Raw genomic sequence first — 26,462 nt, forward strand, 5'->3', positions numbered from 1 at the left:
GAAACAGTAGCGACTAAGCTCCGGACTTCCTGTTTAAGGGTGGACTATTGACTAGAAGGGAATGAGGTCCTCTGAAGAAAATAAAACTACTAAATGAAAGCCCGATAAAGCTCCATTCAAAATGAGCTGGTATGTATTCTTACTGCGTCGTAAAGTCACAGTGTTAGATTGGAAGTATCAACTGAAATGATAAACATTGTTAATGTTCTTAGACAGATGGCTTCGGCTATTTCCTGGAAACGCTACCCAGACAGCATTCACGCTAACGCTAACTGCTAAATATGAGCTGGACTTGGCGCTAGCTTGTTAACGTGTCACGAATAAAACTTTCCAAGCGCACATTCAGTTTCCTGCGCACATGTAATGTGAGATTGGTTCGTATAAAGGAAACATTTTGACTCGTTAAACAGTTGTTGAATATGAGAAAGTCGTGGTACTGTACAGGGATCGTTACGATGTTTGTGCTAATGCGACTAGGAGGTAATGCTACTTGATTTAGTTGCTAAACAGAAAAAAAACACTTACAAAGGCAAAATTAAGTATTTGTATAAGGTTATGACTGCTTTAAAGAAAGCTTGGAGTGTTTGTAAAGCATAGACGATTAAAAAAGTCTGTTTGTAAGATCAGTGTGAAGTTAGCTGGGTCATCATGAGGGTCAACAGGGGAGCTTTTTAAATGGTCTGATCCTGTGTTTATGGTGAGTAGCATGTTAGCATATCGAAAAGATCAGCTGAAATACTGGAAACATTGTGTTTTGTTTGGTGATAAGAGAATTTTGTCTTGTTTGGGAATGAATGGAATGGAAATACTTACCTGAAAGTCCGGGAATCATGCTAAGTGTTAGCTATAGTTTAAGCACTGGAAACAGTACAACAGAAGTTGTGTCATAGATGACTCACAGCAAACCCCGTCAATAGACTGGGTCATAATGAATCTTTATGCTATTGCTTGCACAGATCTTAGGTCTGTGGATTATGAACCTGATGTGTACCAGAGATCCATTATTACTGTATGATAAGGATCATACTGTATGAAAGATCCATCCAAACTGTCTTTTTGAACAGGTTGTTTCTTTAGTCTACTTTGGGCAACTGAATCTGCAAGAGACTCCGCAGCAAACCAGACTGACTTGCATTGTGAAAAGTTATCCTGACATGTAGACACTTTATAGATTTGATTTAAATGAGAAACCAAAGAACTTATGAGATAACAGTGTTACAACACTAAATGAAGAACTTCTCTGATTCCAATAACAGTGTATTTTGTTTGCGTTGTTATTTATTCACCCTTTTGTACCAGAGCAGCAAAGAAATACTTCGTATAAATGAATGACTGTGCTGTTATAAAGACTTTCAGACTTTCATCACATTACCTGTAAATTTGCCCAGATTCAATCATTCAGATTTATGAAACAACCTTTAGTAAAACACAGCAGATAAATATCAGCCAGTGTCATTGATGATTGTCATCTTTTTTCAAGTTTTGCTGTTAGACTGATGTCAGTCAGTGAGGCACAATGTTCATCTGACATCAGTACATCCCTACTCATTAATTAATCAATGGTAGTTAAAGACACTTAGCTAACCAAGATGAGTTCCCTTAGAAAATACAGAAAAGTGACCAAAAATCTTTACATATTGGTGTTTATTTGTCAGGTATGGTTTCCTTGTTGTCCTTAATATCTACTTATTGTTAAATTGTTAAAATGTCCATTTGATACATTTAAGAGAGATTCAGTTGAATATACTTTCTTCCATTTCAGACTTTGGTATATAATTTTGGCAACAGGTTTGTAACTTTAACTGGCAAGATTGAAACTGCTGCATACTATTTTCTGCAAGATTTTTCAGTGAGCAACCATTGCACCATGAATCGTATGTGTCACTTGTGGGCTGGCGTGTTAAATTGTCTTCCATAGATCACAGTGTGTGGCACCAAAAGGTGGCTTTGGTATGGGAGGATTTTAGCTTTGGGTGCTTAGAACTTCCTGCTTATTGACAAAACTATATGTTAAGTAATGGACATTAAAATGCATTTAGCCCACTGGTGTATCTGTATCAAAATGTTAGGCTTCAGGGCTTTGCAAGCGATGCAGCTTGCTTGTTTCTCTGCATTTTTTTTTTTTTTTTTTTCAAAGCCAGCATTTGCAAGGAAGCATCCAAGACTGTTGAATTCTGTCTTGTTCTTTTGAAAGCATGTTTTGAATTTCACCATCTCTCAGGGTTCACCAGAGACTGTTATTTATTTTTTCAGAAAATGGGATGGTCATAGAGTTGAAATGCATACAGCTGTTTAAGAGTTTTCGAGTCTGAATAAATTAAAGGCTTGTTTCTCACAATTCCTGAATTCAGTTCAGGAGGAAATGTAGAAAAATGAATGCATATCATAACAAACTGTTTCTGTCAGCAAAGACGTATACGTGTATGTTAACTCCCTTTATAATACGTTATGCATTCTTAGCGTCACTTTCAGGGAGGGCAGTAAAGCAAGCAAGACAGTGTCGCTTGATTCAGTCACCGTCAATAGCTGGCAAGTGACGCTTCTACCAGCACGCACTGCCAAACACAAGGTCAAGAATGGGGTGCAGCACCAGTGAAAAGAGTCCTTTATGGGCTCTGCTGACTGATGCATTCCACTAGAGTCTGCACACTTGCTTGTATGACGCGAGAGGTTTGACTTTGGGGTCACAATCAGAACAATTCCACTTCCCAACATTTTCAACCAGCCTTCTGTGCTCCATGGTGAATATCCAAGGTCGAATGATGCACTATCGCTCTAATGGCATACACATTTGGAGTTTTAGTGAAAAGCCATTGGTTCTTCCAGTTGGTGCATAATGTGTCCCAGATAGAGGAGACTGTTATGTCTTTGTTCATGCCTACGTGCTTACTGGATGGTGGTGACGTGTAGCCTATTAAAGCAAAGATCAGATAGCTCTGTAAATGCAAGCTGACCAAGTGAATGTGTCACAGCATTTTTTGTTTTGTTTTGTTCATTTCTTTATGTATCTGGTCCTGAAAAGCAGCAGTAATTGAGTCTAACCAACTGCACAAGTTGCTGTGAATGTGAGGTGACTGGCTGCCTTATTAAGCTGTTTCTTCTGTTTATTTAATACGCTAATATTAAAGTACTGTATAAGTACTATAGCATGTACTTTAAGTCTATAATGACAGTAGATAATGTTATGTTCATCAAATTATCCAAAAGATTTGGCACAAAAGCTAGTATTCAGCTGAACAACCCACGCCTGCTATCATAAGGTTTAGATTTGTTTTCATAAAAATTTGGTCTTCAGCTGGTATAACACATAAGTTTTCTGTCTTCAGCTGGCTTGTGGCTGGGTCTCTGCCATGCCAGACACTAGTTCCGGGTTCACAGGGCCTGACTTACCAGTGTTGCTAAATGTGACAGCGCCTACAGAAATATTACTGTGTGAAGAAACGTTAGAAATGATTCTCACAGTGACTACCAGCCTCCCTCGTTTCTCATTCTCTTCCTCTGTTTGCCTGCTGCATTTTCCCTCTCCCTCCCAAAAGCACACTTCACTCTGTGCGTTTGCCAGTTCTCATGAACAGTTGAAAGGACGACCATTTTTTCCTTTGGCTCTCTGTAGAAGAGACTATATTCTGAATCTGTACCATGAAGGACTGATTATTTTTAACTATATCTGTAGCTGCATTTCAGGAAAAATAATGTACCGTACTTCAACTTGGGCTCTCTAGATGCCATCACGAAACAAAACCTGTATTGTGTTCCAAATGTAGCAAAATTGGCAAACGTTAAGACCTTTAAATATACTCTGTGTTTCATGATTAATAGATGGCAGTTTGAGACAATGCAATTTTCATACTCAGTCAGGTTTTCAGATGTCACGAGTTTCACCCTGACACACCCATCTAACACAAATCATATTATATTGTCAAATGCTTTTGTGCATTATCCAAATGGAATGATCTGTGCTGCATGGTATCAATGGCATGTCACATACTGTATAATGTGTTAATATACAACTAAATTCACTGTATTGTCGCACTGTTATAAGCTTTTTGCCTGAATAGAGACACTATAAAAGGGGTACATGTCTTTTCACCCCAAGCAGACACTCAACAATGCTGATGGAAAGAGTTAATGGGTTATATAGTTAACACCAGAAATTTTTAATGGTGATTGGTTGGTACGTGTTGTATTGGACTGAAATGATGTAAGAGGCAGACATGTCTTTGTCCATCTGTACTGATTTTGTTGACACTTGGCTCCTTGGAAACGAAGAGCTATGATGTTATTTATTATCAATGTAGTTTTTAAAAAAAAGGAAATCCTCTCAGTTGTAGCGAATCCTATTAAATCATGTGTTTGCTTACCTAATGTGACGTTAATCTACGCACTCAGGTAATCAGAGAAAGGTGAGTCACACACGTTGGCGCTGCATAATTTCTGTGGGTATTTTCCATGTTGGCTCACGCAATTGATGACACAATGGGTGAAACTCTTTTATCGGGCCAAAATAAACTAGATGTTTTTAGGCAGCATTGATCAATCAAGATAGAAATGAATCAAATGTTAATTGAATTTTTAAAGGAAACCATGTCAGAATAATTGGCGCCTGATGTAAGCGCAGCGAGCCAGCAAAAGCAAAGACAAAGTAGGTACAGGAGTCACTATTTTTTTCCTTTTTTCCCCCTTACCATATTAATCCTCTCTTATTTGACCATGTTGAGTTTTCAATTGAGCTGTCATCAAAAGGATCTTCCCCACATATCAGTTGCATTCCCTGGTTTGTACGATGAGGCCCCACATCACACCCTCTCTTTTCCATCTCATTAGTCTACACACCTTTCTTTTGACGCACCTGCTGCCTCACCCTGCCTGTCAGCGCCAACTGTCCATCATATAGCTTAGATTTCAGGCTATTAGTGTGACATCAATGACAACCTGCAGCCATGTGCATTTGCAAGGCAGTGTTTTCTGTCTCGTTGATTCCCAAAGCACACTGAGGCTCGGCAGCAACTTTTTAAGGCACAGGAAGGTTTTGAAATGGGGATAAAAGATTGTGTTTTAACTAACAAGAAGTGTTTCTTTGCTTTTGCAAAAACTGTAGTTGGGAATTGTATTTCTTTTCTGTCTTTGAACAGTATAGAAAAGTTTGCATTTCATTCTGAAAATTAGGGGCATGTACTACAGGTACCGCAGACCTCCTGCTGTGCTTTTCTGTAGCTGTGGTCTCAAGTTGTTTGTCTGGTTTTGAACACCAGTTGCTTTTTAGATTGTACCAGTTTGGATGTAATATTAAAAACCTGCCTGGCCTCCTGTAATAAGCATTCTGATATACATTGTACCAGCCCATCTGTTTTTGATTGCCAGCCAGGGTCGTGCAGAAAAGCCACACAGAGAAGAAGGGACAACCACTTCTGTTTAGTGATATCCGCCTGCAATGGGAGCCAGATGTGTTCTGTGATGATATGAAGTTAATATACATGGCTTGGACTGCACACTCTAGCCACAAGGATCAACGGCTTCAGACTGTCTGTGTCAGGGGTCTGAAAGAAGCACTTGTACACTATTAGACCTGTGCCAACCTCTGGTCACTCTTCATGAAACCAGCATTTCACCTATTTAATAAGCCATTATGTGCCATTTGCTTTTTGTCATGTGTTTTTCTTTCTTTTGTGATTTCAGGATTCCGTTCAAGATTGGGCAACCAAAGAAGCAGATTGTCTCTAAAACGGTAATTTTTTAAAACAAAATTATTTATTGTAGAAATGTCATCGGTGTCTGAGGATTTAGCTGTAGCAAATTAATCTCTAAGGGCATATAAATGTGGAATAGTAGTCTGTAATGTCATCAGGCTTCCACAGCCACAGAACCTGATGGTCACCAATTTGTCTGGGCCATACAAGGGGGCAGAGGTGGTTACCTTGAATTGACAGTGAGTGGGTGTTCTCCTTGCTGGAGAAAACCACTTCCACAGTAATGGTTCTGTGCCCCAGCAGTCACTGTCAGACTGGGTTTCCAGCTTCCTGTGCCATCCAAGGCAAAAACCAGGGAGTGGGTTAGAGGCAGCCCAGTTAGATGATCCACTGGTGACAAAGTGTCAACTGCCTCCCTCGTTGTTTTGGCCACTATGTTTAAATCCAGGGGCCCACAGAACCGCAAGACAGGAAGTCATGCTGCCCATGTAACCCATTTGGCATGTTCCAGAGACTTGGTATTAGACAGTTTGAGGCTTGGGAGCTTAATGTTACAAAGTACTTTACCTGCGTTTTAATTTTAGTAACCCGCGCTTGTGTTTCCAAAGTTACCCTTTTCCTGTGGAATAACTAAGGTCATAGTAAAGAGTAGAGCATGTTATGTGCTGTACTTCTAGAGCCAGCACTTGTCTTTGGTGTATGCATTAAATCGTAAACCCTTAAATCAGTCTGAACATTAGCTTAAGTGGAAATACAAGTATGATTCATCTCTAAAGTATGTGAAAGGTTGTATGTGTGTGCAGTATGATTGACAGTGGATTTGCATTTAATAATCAAATTGCAGATTTTAATTTATTTTTTTATTTTTTTTTAGGTTGAAAGAGACTTCGAGCGAGAATATGACAAACTCCAAAAGTACGTTTGCATTTTAAATATTCAGGTCAATCATTGCTGTAACTGTGCTCTATGATGATTTTTTAAAAATTATTTTTATTTTTTCGTATCTGTTATCGCATTAGGAATAAAAATATTATTAGAACACACTTGAATGGTAAAATAAATTTGTTTAATAGTCATAGCAGTATGCATGTAAGATGTCCAGCTTAAAGAGCATAAAACAGTTACAGATCTCCCATAAAGTATTAGTATGAGAATTTGTATTTTTATTGTGAAATGTACCACGGTCCCAGATGCATAACAGTCAAAATAGGAAAAGAACTATGAACTCACTGTTCACATCATTTCAATTCACATCAAACTCTGAAACTGAGTTTAAAAGTATAAATTAATTTAATTGAATCAATTATTGTTAAATGTAGGGTTTTTTGTAAACCTGTGAAATGCTTTCCTTTCATACAATGTTTTCATTTTTAGCTTCTTAAAATAAGAAAATCCCTCAGTAATTAAAATAAAACCAGTGTAGGCCTATTATGAAGTGTTAATAGTTACTTTTCAACTAGCCTTCACCAAACTGAACTGGTGAACCTATGAGACCTAATCCCAGAAAGACGAGTGTATCCATGCCTCCTTTCACTGTGTGGCTCGGGTTAAAGGAACTCCCTGAGCGCTTTGCAGTTTGAGTGGGAGCACCATTTTACTCTCAGGTCTTTTTGAGTAGGAGGGCCCTTTATCAAACAGGTGTGGTGCCAATAGACCTTATAGATGAGTCACAGCAGCAGACATGTACAGACATTTAGATTCCACACCCTGGAGATCCATATCAGCGCATCTGGGAGCATCTGTTACCCAAATACAAGTCACAGGCCTACATCAAAATTAATAGTTTTACAATCTGTCCATTCAATGAAAACTTTTTTAGTGATATTATACGTGTTGATTAAAAAATAAATTAATAAATTCTGTACATTTCTAATGATAAATTCAATTATTAATCATGATTGCTTGCGTCTTTTTGGCTTTTTAAATTAAAAAAAGGACCAAATTAATATAGATTCACCACAAAAAAAGTGCATTGAATTTCAGATGCAGTTAAATTGATTACATAAATAGCAATAAAACCCACACAAGAGCTTTGCTACTAAAAAGCTGTTTGATTCAGAAAATGGAGATTGCCACCATACAACTAAGAAATGTGAGTAAATTAGTAATGCTACTGTTGACTTTGGTCCGAGGTCATCCACCACAGAAAATAAACATAACACAGCTGGGTTTATTGTAATAGGAACAATAAATACCTCATACAAATAAGCATAACTGCCATACCACAAAAAGCAGAGTTCATGTTCTGAAAAGGCTGTGACTTTTGTCATTTTATTTATATTATAGTGGCTAGGTTAAATGTGAATGAAAACTTAAACTGTAATAATTAGCATGTATTTGAATTTGTACTATAAGGAAAACTCTGGTGTAAATAGTCAAATGTACTTGGGTGACTGCTTGTAATCCAGTGACATACATACATATGGTTTATACATGAAAGTCATATGAAATGCAATAGTGTCTAGAGGATTGCAGCTGCATTGGAGCAAAGCGCAGCAGCTGTTCCATACGACTGCTCTGTTAGCACCTTTCCGAAGGAGGCTCTTGGTTCACCTGACTGCCAGAGTAGGGAGGATGCAACAGGATTGTGCAACACATTTTAAAGTAGGAGGCACTATCTGGCACATGTTTTTCACATGCACAGACAGGCAACTCAGGAACACACTTGAGTTTATAAGCCTTGGTCTCCTGGTTTGTTTACATATTGAGATGCTTTCACCCACTATGTTGCAACCCTGTCTCCATGACTGGCAGAATTTTACTGTTATTTGCGTCCTTTAATTACCTTAGAGTGCATGTGTGTCAGTAATTTACCAGACAGGTTTCAGTTTGTGAATGTAAAACACTTGTATTTGCTGCAGTCTGAAATCCTTTATTGTAAAACTGACTACCTATCAGTACTTCCAGATGTGTTTAACATCTGTCAGAGGCAATTTGCAGGTATGACTCATAAAAATATCATAATAGCTTCATGGAAAATGTTGTGGGTTCAGTCGACTTTACAAGGCTCTTGACATGTGATTGTCTGAGGACACGACGGCCCAAACTATTGTGTACCAAACCTTTACAGAAAATGGCTTTTTCTGAATTTTGCTAAATATTGTTTTATGTCAGTAGCATGTGCTTGTTTAATTATTTTTTTGCAGGAAAGATGGCTTATAAGACCCAGTTACATCTAAATGGTGAAAAGGACACAAGAAGTTACTGTGGAGATTGTTCTGACAGAATGTTTTTTTCCTCTGGTGTGAACAATAAAGGATGGAGTTACATCATTTATTGCAAATGACATTTTTGGAACAACCTCCATCTGGACTGTGGCGATTCAGTGTAAAACCCTAAAAAACGACAAGCGAAACAAAAGCATGTAATGGACAAGTTATGATAGAAAATAATTTTCTACAGACTGTAAAAACTCTCAGAACCCTCTATTGATGTTAAAAGGAACACAACTCACATTTTTTAGTTTTTGTGTTGCTTCTAAAACAGTGCTTTGGTATTGCAGTTGTCTTTGTTGTTTTTATAATACCTTAAAGAGAAGATGGAAATGAAACCTCACTCCTTCCCTCCTGTTTTTTTTTTTTTTTTTTTTTCTATCAAATCAGTAGAGGTGATGTGACAGCGGTCTCAGGGGAGATTCTAAACCCCTCGTTTGCCTTAATTGATATAATGAATGGCATGTGTTTTCAGCCTCCAGTCTGGTAATTGCCATTTTTTTTAACACCCATCAATGGGATATGTGCAGTGCAATGATTGAAGACATTAATGCTTTTGAGTGCAAATGTAGTGACAGTAGCAAGAAGTATTCCCTGTATTGTTAATTAGCTTACGGATGTTGTAATAACATTTTATGTGGAATCAGTGAAATGTGTAATTCCCTCTTGAAGTATATTTTAATGTACTAATTTCTTTCTCTAGGTTTTTGGTTTGGCTGTTCTTTTGTCTATGTCTGCCCGTCTTGAATAATGAGTTAGATATTGATTATTATTAGCGTTATTATTTTGTGATATAACTGTTCATGTTTTTTGTCTCACTCTTACTCTCCCGTTGTAACAGATCACATCGTTACACATGTTCAGCCTATTGTTTTTGCTTTATTATATTACTAGACCAGACGCTGGCTGATGATCATTCTTTTTTTTTTTTTTTTTGTCCTACAGGTTGGAGGATCAGACGAAAAAACTTCACAAGGACATGAAGAAAAGCACCGAGGCTGATTTAGGTGTGTTCTGCCAACAGTCTGTATGTTACCGTTGGTTATACCATTGATCTCACTCAGTTGTTCACCAGCGTACTTGATGTTGCTTGGCAGGTTTTTCAGGACTAGAAAGACTCTTGGTTTGCCTCAGATTGTTTGGTGGTGCTCTACATCTCTACACAAATGAGGCAACAGAATGCAGGCCCCTGCTTTAATCCTCTTTAAAGGCCACAATAGCATGTGTATATTTTGGATTCATGAATGTATCAGTGTTTAGTAAGGGATTTGTTTGCGTACCGTCTTTATTCATTTTTCGGCCACAGAAACCATGTTTACTCGACTTTTTATTTGCTTGGTCAATGGTTTTGGAGTTGTGTATTTGGGAAGTGGCAGTAGACATGGCCTGTGGTAAGTAGTCAGGTGTGGGGGTGGTGGAGCAGGGATGGATGGAGGATTGAGAGGCTTCTTCATTTCCTCTCCTTTGTGCTCTGGAATATGGATGTGTGCATCATCAAAGTGTCATAGCTGTCAGGCCCTCATTATCGTTAATGGATTCCATCTGTTGCGCAGGTCCCGTCTCCACCAAATGCTACCAAACAAAGAACTGGACCCACTCTGCATGTCAGCACTGCTGTACCAAAGCTGCTTTCTGTACCAGCCAGCATTTACCAAGCCAAGGGTGCTGATACTTAAAGCTCTATTGAACTCACTGACAATTAGCTGCTGAGGAGGGACGATAATATCTTTTAACGGCTGCTCCAGATCACAGCATCAATTAGGCTGAGCGACAGAAAGCAGTGGTACAGCTAACTGAGCTTTTCACACTCAGAAATTGTTCCTCTTGTTGTCAGCCTCAAGTAGTTATAACTGCTGTGAACATCAATAATTTGCACCTTACCAATACAGATAATAAAATTACTGCCCTCTGGCCACCTTTTGATTTTTATGACCCTATAAAAACACTTCTGTTTCGGGCCTTTCAAAGAAGGTCAAATCAAATGGAGACAGATGTAGAAACGACAGACTGCCATAATTGATTGGTTGAAAATTGGTCTTGAAAGAATCCCAAGGCGATGTGAAAAACGACCAGTGACTGTTCCAGATCACGATGAAGGCCATTGTCACCACAGCCTTTCCTGTCAGCTTGCGTCTCCTCCGTGCTGCTCATTTATTGTGACAGTGAAGCCATAATCTGATATGTGCTCTGTGTCTAAACAACGTGGCATAAGTGCAGATTAACAGTAATTGGTAGTGTCAGTGTAGAAACATTGCTAAGATTCTTGGTGCTGTGGTGAATATTCATCAAGACAGGCAGCCCTGCCACCCCTCACAATTTTTATAATGGGGGCAGCACTGTGCTGTTCTACTTGTGCTCTTTAATTCTCTCCCAGAAGCTCTGTTTTAAAGACCCTATCACACATAGACACCCACACACACAAATATAAGGTTCAAAGCCTTAGTATAGTCTACAACAACCCACCCCATGAATCAAGAAGAAATGAAAGCCAATGCCAGATTGACAAGTAATTGAACACTTTACGTTGTCATTATCATCATATGCACATATATTCAGTGATGTTTTAACAGTGACATCTGTGTTTATTTTTCAGCCATGTCCAAAGCAGCAGTGAAGATCTCTGCAGACCTGCTCAGTAACCCTCTGTGTGAGCAGGACCAGGCATTTCTGGAGTCCATGACTGCTTTAGATACAGCTATGAGAAGAATGGATGCCTTCAACCAGGAGAAGGTTAAGACTCCTTTGTGCAGTCTTTCACATAATTCAAATTATTGCATTACTGTTCTACTTTTTTCCTGGCTTTCTCTGCTTTGTTTTCTTAGTTCTACACTGTTAGATTGGTATCGGGGGAAATGTCTTCTTCAGACATACAAAGTAGGAAACTAGACAAGTTTTTGTTGAGAATGCGTGTTTTTGTATTTGTCAATATTGTGTTGCCCATGGAGTTAAAACTATCCGTATGTTTTTCCTTCTGCTGTTTTTAAAAAGCATCTGTGGCATCATCCTCTATAAGCTCAGGCTACTGGTTATCAGCTGTGAAAATTGATGCATTTGTGACTCACTGGTGTCCAAAATAACTCATACAATGGAAAGGCCTTTTCTCGCTGGAAAATATGCCCCACAACAGCATTTCACAGCTCATGTAGCAAAACCATGTATTGTACTGTTGATATTATTAAAGCAAAAAAAATTTGGCATCAATTCAACATCACATTTTCACCCCCTTTAGTCCTAAAAGGTGGCTGCAGAAAGTCTGTGTTAACTGTGAACTTCCTCCAGGATTGCATTGCTAGATAGAATAGTCCACTAGTGTGTGGCTACTTCCTTTTCCCGACATTACTGTGCTTGTCACACATTGTTGTTCTTTAGGTTTTGATATTTGTTGATTTGGAGCACATTTGTCTTAATGCTTGTACTCTTCACTCTTGTATGTTTTGTCCTTGAGGGAAAATGTCGATATGCAGACATTTCTTTTCATAACTCTAAGCAAATGCATTGTGCTCTCGCCTGCTCTTCCATAGCTGTACTTTATAAAAATCTCTTGTTTGGCTGTCAGGCCTCCTCAGATTATTTGCTGGGTGCACTTCAGTTTTTGATTAGAATCATCGCCACAGGTATTTATAATGTGAATCATAGTGGCACCGCATGTGTAGATCCTTAAGGCGCTTCACTGTGAAGGGTAGACTTTTAAAGAGGGAAAAAATACAGGAGAACACAGGAGATCACACTAAGGCATATACCGACTGACTCTCTTCCATCTGTGTTTTCTTGACTCATTGCCCTGCTGTTATGTGTTCTGGGCTTTTCACATTTACTGCCTTAAAAATATTCCCCTTTCCTTCACATTTTGTTGTGAACCAGAATGATTTCATAACCTTTTCCTCAACAATGAACTAACAAGGTTGAAAGAAATGGATTCTTTTGTGAAAAAAAAAAAAAATTATTTTGGTTCTATGGTGAAAAAGTGTTGTGCAGTAACTCAGGAGTAGCAGCACACCTTGTGGATTTGAGCATGAGAAGATCAGATTAATATTTTCAGTTAGACCATATGAATTAGATATATTTCAGTATACTAATACAAAAATCAAACCAGTAGATGTAGCAAAAAAAAACAACAACCGTCTGCATCATTATCAAAATGAAATGCTGTTAATGCATGTTGAGTAAATCTCAGTCTAAATATAATGCAGAATTTGTCTTTTTGCTTTAAAAAAGGTTCAGTAATTTCCATTTCTATTTATTTAAATGTCACACAGAAAATTTAAGTTCCTGCATTGAATTAGGCAGAATGTGTAGGGTGGCGTATATGCAGCTATAGCAGTCACTTTTGTTTCCTTGCTTTCTTCTTCTTCAGCATTAACATACCAGTCTTTCAGACAGGCTCTGCTCACAGCTCATCAAATTTTACAGGAGCCATTTTGAGTGACTAGACAGAGTAGAATGTGGGTTGGACTGAGCGTGTGGGTTTGTGACCCGGGGTGCGTATGTTCCAGGACTTGGCTTGGTTGAGTGCCCAGGAGAGTGCTCCTGCCAGTTTGACGGTTTTCAGGAGAGAGTAACTTTCACATTCTTTAGATTTTATAGAATATCAATTTTGTTTCACTGGATCCTGCACAGCGCCCGTCAGTACAGTAGCCTCAGCATCTTGGTTATCTCTCATTTTCATGTGATGTGATTTTTCACATTGTAAACAGTCTCTAGTAGCAGAAAGCACAAGTTGCAACTGTAGTGCATAGTAGTAGAGCTGTATTCTGGCTCCACAAAGTGCCGTTTTCCTGTTTGGCTCTGTGACTGGATGTGTTTGACAGTGATTCAGCCAGGCACTTTGATCTCAGCGCTGCTTCTCACTCAGTGGAGGACAACAGTCACCAGCTGTATTGACGTGGTTGTACTTTTTTAACACACTTTGATCTAGAGTGGATTTTGACAGCCAGGTCACACCTGATTTTCTCTGCACTTCTCTTTCAGTCTTACTAAATAAAAATTCTTGCCTTAACATAGTGTTCAGTTCCAGGTATGGGCTGGGTGGTGTGGCTCCTTTGTAAAGTGGCTAATAGTGAGCTGAAGGCAAAATAGCGATTTTGAGCACTTTTTGCTCAGCCCGCTATGTGGAATATCACCTCAGGTTTGCTAAGTGTTTAGAATCCAGCACAGCACAGTAGAACTCTTCTCCAGCTTCTCCCTTAAGCTGACTGTTGATTCTGACGGCACCAGCAGCAAACCCTATTGCTCCAACAAAACAGACACAAAAGCATCCACCCTTTGCTCTTCTCCGCGTTGAGACAAGATGCTGTGCCGCAGGGCCTGCAAGTGAGAGAGCCAGCAGATAAAACGTGCAGCGATAATGAAGGCAGCAGTGGCCCAGGTCTGTGTGTTTATTTCTGGGGCTGAGGAGGGCGCACAGCCCCGCCGGCACACTGCTGCTGAAGCTGAGCCCCAGTGTAGATGGCGGCAGCGCAGTAGAGGATGCTCCGTTTGGAGGGATATTGATTTCCTCTGCGATCTGTGTGTATTTTTGGGAGGCCTGTGTGCCGGGATGGCCTCTGCCCCGTGACTCACTGATGGAGACTGCTGCTTGAGCGCCGGCCTCAGGCTCTGCGGGGCCTCCAAGGAATAGCTCTGCCCCCCCTCCCCCCCTCACTGTGGGAAGGGGCAGAGGGTAGAGGGCACCAGCATGCTTAAGCAAATCTGCCGCTGTTATTCTCCCTCCTCGCTGCATGCTCTCACCTTAGAAGCAGTAGCGCAGCTCGAGTCGGGGAGGGGTGGTGGTGGTGGTGGTGGTGGTGTGAATATGTAAAACAAAGAAAATGTGAATTCCCATGTACTTATTTGTTATTGGTTCTCTGTTTTCCCTCAAACCACAATCAACCATTTTGTACTTGGAAGTCTGCCTGTGTGAAGCAGTGAGTGTTGCTGTATGTTCTTGTAGATGGTCAGGGCATTTTTCACAAAGCACAGATGCGATCTCGTTTGCTCGTTCTTGTGTGATTGACTGTCCTTCCAATAGCAAGTGAACATATGATTAGTGGAGCTGCTCACTGTTCTCATGCAGCTGTCATTTCACATCTTGCAGCTTAAGAATCTCCTGTGCTGTTTTTAGTGATGCTTTGCACAATACTTGTTTGGCTGTTTAACGTAGTATTCTGTCATGCTTGAAGATCTAGTACTAACAGTCATTTTGAATCTGCAATGTAAATGACGCTGGAAACTTTATTAATTGTGCTCTAACTTCTGTCGAAGAGACTTGGAGCCCGGGCTGGAGGCCTCAAGATGAGATGTTCGTTTACTTCCATTTAACACCCCCCCCCCCCCCCCCCCCCTTACCCCCTCCTTCCTTCCCCTGTCGGTTCTGGCAACCAGAAGGAGAATGAAGGAAAATATAAACTGTTATTGTTAAAATGTTTGTTTGTAAAGAACTTTCATCTTGTAAGGCAGCCCACCCTTCACAGGATTTGAAATCAGTTGGGTTTTGCTTTCATGTCCGTCCCTTGACAGTTCCATCCTTTTGTATCGCAAGCTCAATGAATATTCAGGGTTTTCTCCTCGGGGCTTGTGTATAATAAAAGAGTCAACGTCACGAAAGTTTCTCTGCAAGCCCCCCCTTTTTTCTCCCCTCCCGTCCCCTTTTTTTCTTGAGTGCTCTGTTTGAAATATACACAATTGTTGATGTTTGTGTCACGGCATTACTTTGCTAATGAGGGAGAGATGTTGAAGCTATTTTGTTTGACTTCAATCTTGATGTAACTCAATCTGACAATGAAAAACAACTTATGGTAGCATTTCCCTTGATATAGAGGCTCTTGTTGTTGTGTTAACAATTGTTCATTTCACTACAGGTCAACCAGATCCAGAAGACAGTCATCGACCCTCTAAAAAAGTAAGTGTTTATTTTCAGATCACTTTTTGGAGATTATGCTGTATATTCCAAGGTTTTTGCTTGTGTGGTGGAGCTGGGGTTTTTTAAACATTGGATCATACAGTAAATAACAGATGCATTAAAAAATCACAGGAAAGTATTGTAAAGAGTGTTTTGTGACTTACTCTTCCTGAGTTGCTCTCAGGGCAGAACAATTCCGGTGCCACAAATTGTTTTATTTGACCCGACTCTTCACACAACAGGAAGGCCTGCAGTGTAGTAATACAGACTGTAAAAATGAACCAGGGAGTGAGCGGTGGAGCTGTGGCTGTAGTGTGTCTGGAAGAAAGTTTATTTGGTTCTCTTTCCTAATACTCGCCCCCATCTGAGTGCAATTCCATTCCTTAAACCTGACTTTTTCAACCATGCACACACACACATCCACGCACATGCAAAGCAGAGGGACTGAAGGGAGTGGTTGGATTGTCCCACCCGTCTTCCGGAGCGCTTGTTAAGGTTTTCTTCCTCCTCCTGGCTCCTCCCTGGAGATTAAACATGTGCTTTGTAAGGGAGCATGTGCATGTGTTTCTATCACAAGTTTGTATCGAACTTTCATCTGATTATCCTGTTGGGTCACTTTTATTTTAATATCCAATGTTAGAACATTCTTCTATAAGACGTGAATAGGCTGAGGCAGGTTTAGTGTGCATGTGTGTTAAGCCCTGTCTTCCTTGTGTGCTCTTGTGTCGGAGCAATGACAGGATGGAATGGTTCTAATTTCCTCTTCCTGGTGGGCGGCAGGCGGACGTGTGGGCAGGCTCAGAATATGGCAAAGGGCCCAGCTTCCTGGGCCCAGAGCCGGGGATTGGTTGAGGAGGAGAACTGTCTCAGGACAGTGCACACTCTGACACAAACATACATGGGGGGGTATTCCAGACCATAAAGTTTGGCATTTACATGACTTAAATGGAGCAGAGGAAGTTCGTAACAGACTTTTGAAGCTAGGCTGAAGTGACCACTTATTAACTTTCTCCTGAAAAATACAGCACTATTAGTTTATCAAAGTGTCGTCTATAGAAAACCAAGACACAAAAGCGAATATACTTTCAGCATCCATTAAGATTCCATTAGTCCTTCACTAATGAAGATTTTTCATTGTTTACTTGGTCTCAGAATACTCTGTTGGTGATCTTGTGTCATCATAAAGAGAATTAGAGAAGATTTAAAAAGGAGAACATTAATGTTAATGGAAGACCTTGAATGGGTTTTGTGTGTATGTACTTGGCATCCTGCCTTCATACTTAGTGTGCTAAAACGTACAGTAAACAAAGTAAAAGAGGCAGCACCCCCTCTGCTCCCCCTGGCTCTCGTTTGTCTCTCAGGCCCAGACGTGAATTTCATCCACTCAGCGGGGTCACTGAATGACATCACTGTATTTATGTGAGGGGAGGGGAGTGCGTGGGCATTGAGGCATTTGTGTTATCTAGGCCTCCTAACGTAACCCTCTCTGCTCCGTTGCTCTTTGGGGTGAGACAGAAGTCAAGCCTGTTTTGAGACCTTTGCCCCTGATTGGAGTTATGACTGGACAAGCTACCTTCACCCCTCTTACTCTGAGGAAGAGTTGTGGAGCAGGTTTTATCGCCTGGTGATGACTGTTCGGACCATGCTCTGGGGCTGATGTGTGTGATGTTTTGTTTTTTTTTTTTCTTTTTTGAAAGTATTGTATTACATTTGTAGTAATCAGAATTATTTTGTCCTTAAGCTCAAAAGAAAACAAAAAATAAATCAAGTCAGTTATACACTATAGAATAATCATAGTAGCAACATAGAAACATGTATAGCAAGTCAAGTCAGAGCAGTTCAACTATTCTGTCTGCAAGTCATCTGTAAAGCTTTTTGTACGTTAATAGTGATGGTAATGGGGATGAAGGATCTTCTGTAATGCTCAGTCCTGGAGCACAGTTTAGTGAGGTGACTCCAGCTATTGCAGCCGTTTCTCTGGGTAGTACGGTGAAGAGGATAACCTGAATAGTCCACGACGGCCTCCACAAGTACATCTCCACCACAGTCCCCAGTGAGTCCATCTTCATATCCCTAAGCCAACTTTTTCCCCAGTTTGTCCAGCTGTCTTGCATCCTTGTGTTTCATCCTGTTTCCCCAGCGGTCAACTCCAGTGAAAAACATATATGTCTCCATAGACTGGTAAAACATGTTGTATCTTCTTGCAGATGTCTAAGGCCCTGAGCCTCACTTTAGTGATGACTTTATGATGACGATTATGATTACTGCAGCAAAACTTTCAACTTGTCACCTGTCTTCAAGTCTAATACTCAGTTTTATTGGTGATGATAAACAGAGCCATACTGGTTCTGTTGATATAATTGTTGTTACTGTAAGAAAGTCCAGATATTTTCCAAGTTAAGTAATTTGGACAGTTTTTCAAGTGTGCAAAAGTTCAAAAGTGTGACATGAAGAGCATCAGCCTGATTGTTTTCTCCGCAGCATACAGTTTATTGTTTCATGTTATAAATTTCTCAAACCGTGCTATGAAAACTTTAAAATTGTCCTCACTATTTTTTTTTTTCCCTTCACCAAAAGCCCATCAGTGGGGCAGTAAGTCAGGCTCAGCATTCTCAGCCCACATGACACAGGCATCTTAAAATCCATGCTTTCTCCATGTTCATTCATGATCTGTCCCCATCATTAATGACTGAATAATGAATAATAGTTGCTGAATAAGATTACACAAAAAGACTGAAGAACACAAAGATTTGCTGCTGGATTTTGTTGGCTTATTTGTGGCAAATTTCAAGGAAACCGTATCTTTCATTGAGGAAATTTTTCATTTTTCTGTCATGTTTTGTGTGTGTGTATATGAAAGTAAGGACACTATACAGATGACTTAATTACTACAAACAAACTAAACACTCTTTGCAAAGGAATTGATCTAGAAGTGCTTGATTACTGTAATCATAATTGCTGTAGGCATTTTTGACTGTACATCTTTTTTTTTAATCTTGTTTTTTTCCTCTTATCTGGTCTGTCATGTATCCAAGTTGCGTCTTAGTTTTGAACAACAAAACACAAGACAAGTTGTGGCAGATCAAACTTTCCCGTTGGGACAAAGAGTTTCTGCAAATACGTACGTCACACACGTACAAGTTCCCATGACCCATTGCTCTTAAACCCTTTATACAGCGGGTGGTAGTTATTTTGCAGCACGCTTATTCAACAAAACTTGTCACATGGTGCAGCCCTGTCTGACATTCTTTAAGTCTTCATCTGAGACCATGACACATTGGAGGTGGTAATTTGCACAATACACAATTCCTTTTCCCATATTTTTAGTGGTTTTCAGTCTTTTTTGCACTATGAGTTATGTGATGGTGATGGTGCAGAGGGACAGGCAGCCGACAAGACTGAGGGAGTCTAGACCAGACTTGGGCTTGGCTGCTGGGTCAGACTGGCCTGTCTGTGGATTGGCAGCATCTCATAAACACACTCCTCAGTCCAGATACTATTTCCATCCAGCCTTTTCACCACACCCTGACCTGTCACATGGGACAGTGGTGTGCCCTTGTGGCCCCTGTGCAGCCCTAAGCCAACAAAAGGCTTCATCCAGACAAAACTGACCACTAACTGACCAACCAAGGCCGGACATCGAGGGAATTGTCCAGTGCCGAGACAGTTTTAGGCCAGACTATCATTACGAAGTATGTACAGTCACAGTCACCTTCAAGATGGGCCACTGTTCTGAGGTGGAAGCCTTTAACACAGCTGAGTCATTGTAACTTCGGGAAACTGACTGTAATGGGTTAACAGGCTCTTGGCTTTGTTTGTAAGTCTCCCTCTTCTTTCAGCGTCGGGAGAGTAGCGGCCCTTCAGTCTCAGCTCTGAAACGTAGTCATTGCTGGCAGCCTTGTCTCACTTTAGAGTACAAACAGCAGGCCATCAGTGTGTCATGAGGATATCGCGCGGTGGTGTCAGGTGCACCGGTGAGAATGCGATCAGCTTTTGTGTCATCTGAAAGCCGGTTTGCTGCTGCTTTGTCACTAGCCAATAGAATCACTCTGGAGAGCAGTCATGCCTAGAGGGCAGTTACATAATCCCTTGGCACTTGAAGTATGTGTACACTGGAGCAGATAGTAGACTTGAGGATCGGCATCCACCCCTGCCATAAACTGGGCCAAAGTGGTATTTTATAAATAGCGGTAGAGCGTGGGCCGTGGGGTTGGGCTGAGCTCGGCTCCGTGATGTCACTCAAATGCTACAAGACCACTCCTTGCTTAACTTCCTGTCGAAAACAATTCCTACTTGTCTGAGTCTGAGCCTCAGGTCACGTCACTTTCTACCTCCGCCGTCTTCTAGTAGGGTGCAGACACAGTCATAATCTGGGATTTCACAATCAATCCACAGGTTCTTGATGGATCCCTCATCTGTTGTGCCGAGCAGGGCAAGGGTTGGTATGGAGAGGAACGTAAATCATGTAGCCCACACATTTCTGTGGCTAATAATGCTATGGGCAGAGGAGCATGTAACTAGTGTAGTAGTGTGCCTACACAGTTGATGAAATGCTTTAAATGAGTCATTCAAAAAAAGCTATATCTTACTCTTGATTACGATTTGTTTTTTACTGACTCACATGTAGCAGACACCTGTGAGAATAATCATGTGGCCTGTTTATTAAAACACTGTCACAGCTCTGTTTTCATGTTTGAAAGGCAAGAATCTGTTTCATGATGTAGCCTTTATTAGTTTGATTTGCTGTTTTTTATGACTGCTGGGATTTTAAAAATCACTCATGTAGTTGTCTTATTTTCTCTTTATGCTGACATCTCATTTATCACACTGTTTGTCTTTAATCTAATTTAGTAAGAATTTAAAGGAACATTTGGCCGTTACAACATGAGACGTATTAATTATGTTCGCTCAAACCCAGTTAATATGTAGTTTAGATGTTCAGAGTCACACAGACATTTACATCTTGATGAAACATTTCTGAAAAGGTTTAATATTTAGTGTATACAATATTCCTGCTTCCCATTAAAAGCCGCCACAAAACCAGTGCAACAAGTCCCAGGATGAAGCTCAGACTCCTGTTGCTAAGTTACAGATGAGTGTTTTCCTATTTTTAGTGCTGAAGACTAGGATTCTCGCTGCAAGAATATATTTTCATTTGGAATATGATAATTGTCACAAAATGAATTGTATCGTGCCATTTTGAACTACAGTAATTAGATAATAGATTAGAAAAAGCTTAATGCAGAGCTGTCCTCTGGGGTTTGAGAGTACCTCTACAATAAGATGTTCTGGAGAGGGATTTTATTAATTCATAATGACTTTTATTAAGATAGGATGCAATACACAAAGCTGTCTGCAAATTTCACAGAACTAGAAAAGCTATTTAAACATTTCCATTTTACTTGCTCCTGGAAAATTCCGTTAGAGATTTTTTTTTTCCTTTTTATTGTGATATGTATTTGGCCATTGTGATTAATTTCTTTTGTGCTGTGTTTAGTGTCCTGCTGGAATAGTCAAATGTCTTATACGATGCACTATTTTGCAGGTACAGCGGTGTCTTCCCCAGCCTCAACATGGCAGTGAAGCGGCGGGAACAGACGCTGCAGGACTACAAACGGTTGCAATCCAAAGTGGAGAAATATGAAGAGAAAGAGAAAACCGGGCCCGTCATGGTCAAACTACATCAGGTAATGTGGGTTTAAAGCTTGCATTGATGCACGTGTTGGACCACTTGAATTCTCCCTCTATCTGCAGAGGAGCAGAGTTCGTTTGCTCTTACATGTTGCGCGTATTGTGAATTGAGTGCAATAGGTGGAAAAAGACACAAATGCTGACTGGATATGAACAAAAATAGTTGAGCACATGCATACTGTACATGTGCGCTCCTTCACCCACGCAAGCAACCAGGCTCTCAAGTAGTGCCTTTTCAAAAAGGCACTGCTGCACATCTACAGGCACGTAATTGAGAATTGTAGACACACACATAGACATACACACCATGAGGCCACTACAGAAGAGCTCACATTCACAGATAGCACTGCAGTGTTGCCTATGCTGTTGCCTCTAACACATCCTCACATGGTGAGCCACCCACACACATTGAGAAAAGCACTGTCAGGGGAACAAAGCCTTGAAGAGGCCCCTACATCGCTGCCCTTTGAGTCCCTGTGCACTCAAAGAAATGATCCTGACAAAACACTAGTGTGCCATTTTGACTGACATGTGTAAAGAATACTAAGGCGGAGAGACCATACCATAATCCAACACATTAACAATATGTTGCCAATTCAATATAGCATCTCCTCCCTTCTCTTCAATAAAAATTCTCACACATATTCATTGTGCATTCCATAACTCCATGCCTACAGTAGGCTACCCACTAATACATTCACACACAGATCAGTGGTGCTGGAGTCCACTCACAGCCAAGTCTGCCCACATTACCCACTCCTCCTCACTGTGGTCGTGATTACAGCCTTTTTTTTGCACTGCTTCTCCGTGGGAATTAGGCAAATATCTTTCTGAACAATAAAAAAAGGACAGTAATGATGGCTCAAATGTTTTAACACTGAAACAAACTAACAGCTTTTTGTTTTTCTTATAACATACAACACCTGGTATCTGTTTTTGCAGACGGCTTGTAATGTGTTGTCTCAATAACAACACGAACTGATTGAAAGAAATTCTTGTTAAGTTAGAGGTGATCGTGATCGCTGGTAACCTGTTCTTCTGTTTTCCGCTCTCCTCGTTCCACACCCCAGGCCAGAGAGGAGCTCAGGCCGGTCAGGGAGGATTTTGAGGCCAAGAACAAGCAGCTGTTGGATGAGATGCCCAAGTTCTACCACAGCCGCATTGACTACTTCCAGCCCAGCTTTGAGGCACTCATCCGGGCACAGGTTAGTGATTCCCAGATACAATGAAGCACACGCACACCCACCCACCCACCCCACAGTGTGCTGTTACGCCCTCTTTGTGTTGGTTAAACAGTGGATAGAGTGTCTGATGGAAGGGAGTGTATAATCCTGGCAGTCTGTCTCCTTCCACGCAGTCCTAATGTGATTAAACCCCAGTGACGGCCCACACTACTGTGTTTAGCTCAGGAAGGCCTCATCTGTCTGGCTCCTCCAACCTGAAGCTCCTGCTTCTCTTAACACAGCTGGGCATCTTTGACTTAGCGCCATGATGTCCCCCCCCCACCCCCCACCCCAGGCCTGCTTGGACATGTCATTTCCTCTTTGGGACAGTCACTGGAACACTCCTAATTAGTAAACTAGATTATCCCAGACTTAATGACAATTATGGTGTTTTATGATGTACTTTGTACTTAAAGCTGATAAATAATAAAAACCAGGCAAAACATTGCAAACAAAACATGTGCAATCACTCCAAAAATCCCAGGGTGGGTCTGTTCTTCTGGAGGTTAAGTCTTCTTTTTACAGTTTCCCTGCAAGAGCTCTTATTAATCGCACTTGAGCTTTTTTCTTTTTTGGTGCACGTTATCTTTATTCATGCAGTCACACACATGAATGAGTGTGTACACATGTTTACACACACACAGAGCAACACGTGGGTGGCCAGTGGACCAGTGGACCTCATCCACAGACTCTCTGCATGTGCTCAGTTTCATCCTCCACTCCCTTCTTCTCTCCCAGCGGCTGTTGCTGCTCAGCTCCCAGCGGCAGCAAGAAAGACACAAAAGCTGCCTTTGTTGTGAGCCTTCAGTTTTCCTACCATGAGGCCTGTCCAGTGACTGTCTGTGGGACACTCAGCATGACCTGGCAGTCCACCTGTACAGATGTTGCTGAATTGAGACATTGTGTTGTTTTAAAAAAAAAATGAATTTTGCATTCACTGCTGTGTGTGCATCTTAAAAAGCACTTACCCTTTTTCTCCAGTTGATTTCTTTTGTCTCTTGAAACAGTGGTCACGCAGTATTTAAAGACTTAGGTGATAGGAACGGGTCTTAAATTATTCATTGTTTTTGGAAACTAAGAGGTCACAAAAGTCATATTTATAGAGTCCTTCTCTATAAATATTAAACAACTGGGAATATATGTTAAAATGCCAGACAAAAGTCATGTAAATTAAAGCATTTTTTTGCCCACAGGCTCCTAGTAGAGTAGGTGGTCACAGTTGTGTGAGGCAACGTTTATTTCTCGTGGTGACCCGACTAATTGTAATAGCAGTGTGTCTTTGGTAAGGCGGGTACTCAGACACTGATCTGGTGTACATTATCATCACTGGTCATATGGACATTTCCGATGGCTCTTTCAACAAGCCACTTTTGGAAAAAAAAATATCCGCTTTACCCCCACAAACAGCAGTAACCCAATACTTATTGCCCACTCATGTGGTTTAGGTGGCAAATATTGTTATAAACATACAGAGGTCTCTCAGGCTGAGCACTTAAAAAGACTTATAAGGTTGTTTAGAAACTATACTTTTTTCCGTTTGGCTGACAATGTGAATTCTCAGGACACAACAAGAAAAAAATATTTGTACATGAGACTATATTTAGTATAATTTCCAAGTTGACTGTGCTATTATCATGGTCATTCTTACTCATTGGGCCTTCAATAAGACACACATTTAGTCGCAGCTCACTCAGCGATGCCCCCTTAAGAGCATGGTGTTGTATTCATGGCTGCATGAATAAATATTGAGATGTGTGTGGGTTTCAAGGGGTTGTATTTCCCAGTACTTTCATTCTCTGCCTACTCTTCTAGAGTCTTGTAATGTGATTAAAGTCTATTAATCATCAAAGCAACTCTCTAGGGAGCCTGACTCATGAACTAAGGGGAAGAAGCAGGGGTGGGAAGTGTCAAGAAAGCTTTCAGTGAACACTCTCTATCTCTTGTTCAGATTGGGAGAGAAAAGCAGGGTCAGTACCCAGCGAAGTGCTGGGTTTTGGGGCTTTGTCGGAGTTGTTTGATATCTGTGGGCTCCCTCTTCTCCTCATGAATCACTTCTCATTAGGAGGGTTGAGGAGGTATGAGACCAGCAGCTACAGACTTGTGTAAGTAAAAGTGAGGTTAGATTTTGTGAGTGGCGCTGAGTTCTGATATAAACTCAGACTGTACTTCTTTTCAGGTGTGTTGCTTTAGCCCGTCGAGATCCATGAGAGGACAGACAGGACTGATTTCTGCTGTTTCAAACTAGGTTTAATTCTGTTTGCTCTTTGCTCTGCAGGTGGTGTATTTCACTGAAATGTACAAGATCTTCAGTGAGTTAACAGACCAGATCGACCAGGCAGGGTTGACGGATGAGCAGAGGGAGAGGGAGACTGAGGCCAAGCTCAGTGAGTTGCGTGCTCTGTCCATTGTCGCTGACGACTGAGGGAGGAAAGCTGAGCATCGGGAAGGGCTCCTTTCATGCCTCTCTGAATGGATTGCACTCTTTTCAGGCTCCTCCACACAGTTCAAATGGACAGCAGTGGCCTTAACGTGATTATCAGTTTGTTTCCTTGCAGACCCCCTCTCCCATTCTTCTTGCACTACACTCCCATGTTTCATTCTCTGTACAAAGACTCTCCACAGCTCAAGAGCAGATGAAATGCCACATTAACTAAGCCATCAGCCAAGTGCAACATTATAAGCCAATACATCTTTGTGTTTAATTTTTCGCGAAAGACTGAAACGGTTATCCTCAAAGCTAATTAACAGGGTTACACTTCTTGTTTCAGAGCTGTCTATAAGCATCTGTTTCCACAATAGAAAATGTTTCTGTTAACCTCCTCTCTTCAGTCAAACATAATTTTTTAGAATTCCAACCGGTTGAATGTTATGTAATGCATTGTAGGTTATTTCTGTATTTTGGCCTTTGCTGGTTATCACTAAGCTCTGTGCCATGTGGTTTGGGGGTTTTTGTTTTAGGGTTTACAATGATCTTGGTAACATAACCTGTGCAAAATGTGCCTACAGTGTCCTGACTTTGGATGTAGTAGGAAAAGTAACTCATGTGAAGTGAGATAGTGCCTGTGCAACAATGCTGAATAGGTTCGCCAGAAGTGAAATCAGTCCAAAATGAAGGCTGGTGCTCCATCTAGTGGATGGTATCAAGCATGGCACAAGTCCTCCTCCTTTTATTCCCGTTGTCATCCTTTGTTCTATTGTTGGTTAAGATTTTGTCTTAAAACCTCACATTGTTGGCCCATTTGTCAAAGTCTTGTACCTCTCCACTGTAGGATTTTGATTTTGGACCAAATCATACTGTTAGTGCTCTACTTTGTTTTCATCTTTGTCAGATTCCACTGCATTCGGATAAACACTAAACAAGATCTACGTGAGAGGGTAAGATTAAATGTACGCTCCTCAAGAGCTTCTATACAATGTGTCATATCAAGAAGACTATTTATTCTTACCATTTTAATCTTGAAATTCTGGAAACAGATGCTCTCTTGAATTGTCTGTGTGCTCAAGTTTTCCAGTTTCATGTGAATAACTGTACTAATGAAGTTGTTTTTCTAAATAATGAAGGTTTTTTAAAGTTGTAGTTTGGGTTGATTTTTACTCTAACATTTATGTGGGTTAAATTTAGATTTATTAATACCATGTTACACGACAGCTATTGTCAGTGTGTAGTAATGAAATAAATGACTTATGAGAACAGCAACCATGTGTGTAATATGCATCGCAAGCTAAGTACTGTTATGTCTGTTTATTACTGCTGCTTTAATGAGTTTAGTTG

The 26,462-nt window shown here is 40.6% G+C and overlaps 1 protein-coding gene across 1 annotated transcript; it reads left to right on the forward strand.

The window, feature by feature from the left end:
• Positions 1–6: 6 nt before the first annotated feature.
• bin3 (bridging integrator 3) lies at positions 7–26,387 on the forward strand. Its single transcript, XM_030142921.1, has 9 exons — positions 7–129; positions 5,677–5,725; positions 6,562–6,602; positions 9,845–9,906; positions 11,493–11,629; positions 15,736–15,776; positions 21,322–21,463; positions 22,538–22,672; positions 24,966–26,387. Exons 1-9 carry the CDS (start codon positions 122–124, stop codon positions 25,110–25,112), a joined length of 762 nt encoding a protein of 253 aa, XP_029998781.1. The 5' UTR covers positions 7–121; the 3' UTR covers positions 25,113–26,387.
• The last annotated feature ends 75 nt before the right edge of the window (positions 26,388–26,462 follow it).

This window comes from Sphaeramia orbicularis, chromosome 9 (assembly GCF_902148855.1).
Source record: "Sphaeramia orbicularis chromosome 9, fSphaOr1.1, whole genome shotgun sequence".
NCBI classification, from domain to species: Eukaryota; Metazoa; Chordata; class Actinopteri; order Kurtiformes; family Apogonidae; genus Sphaeramia; species Sphaeramia orbicularis.

Bases quoted from the DNA above. Each gene is read 5' to 3' on its own strand.
- bin3 (XM_030142921.1), top strand. The intron at 15,777-21,321 runs GTAAGTGTTTAT...ACTATTTTGCAG, and splicing joins GTCATCGACCCTCTAAAAAA to GTACAGCGGTGTCTTCCCCA. The intron at 21,464-22,537 runs GTAATGTGGGTT...TCCACACCCCAG, and splicing joins TCATGGTCAAACTACATCAG to GCCAGAGAGGAGCTCAGGCC.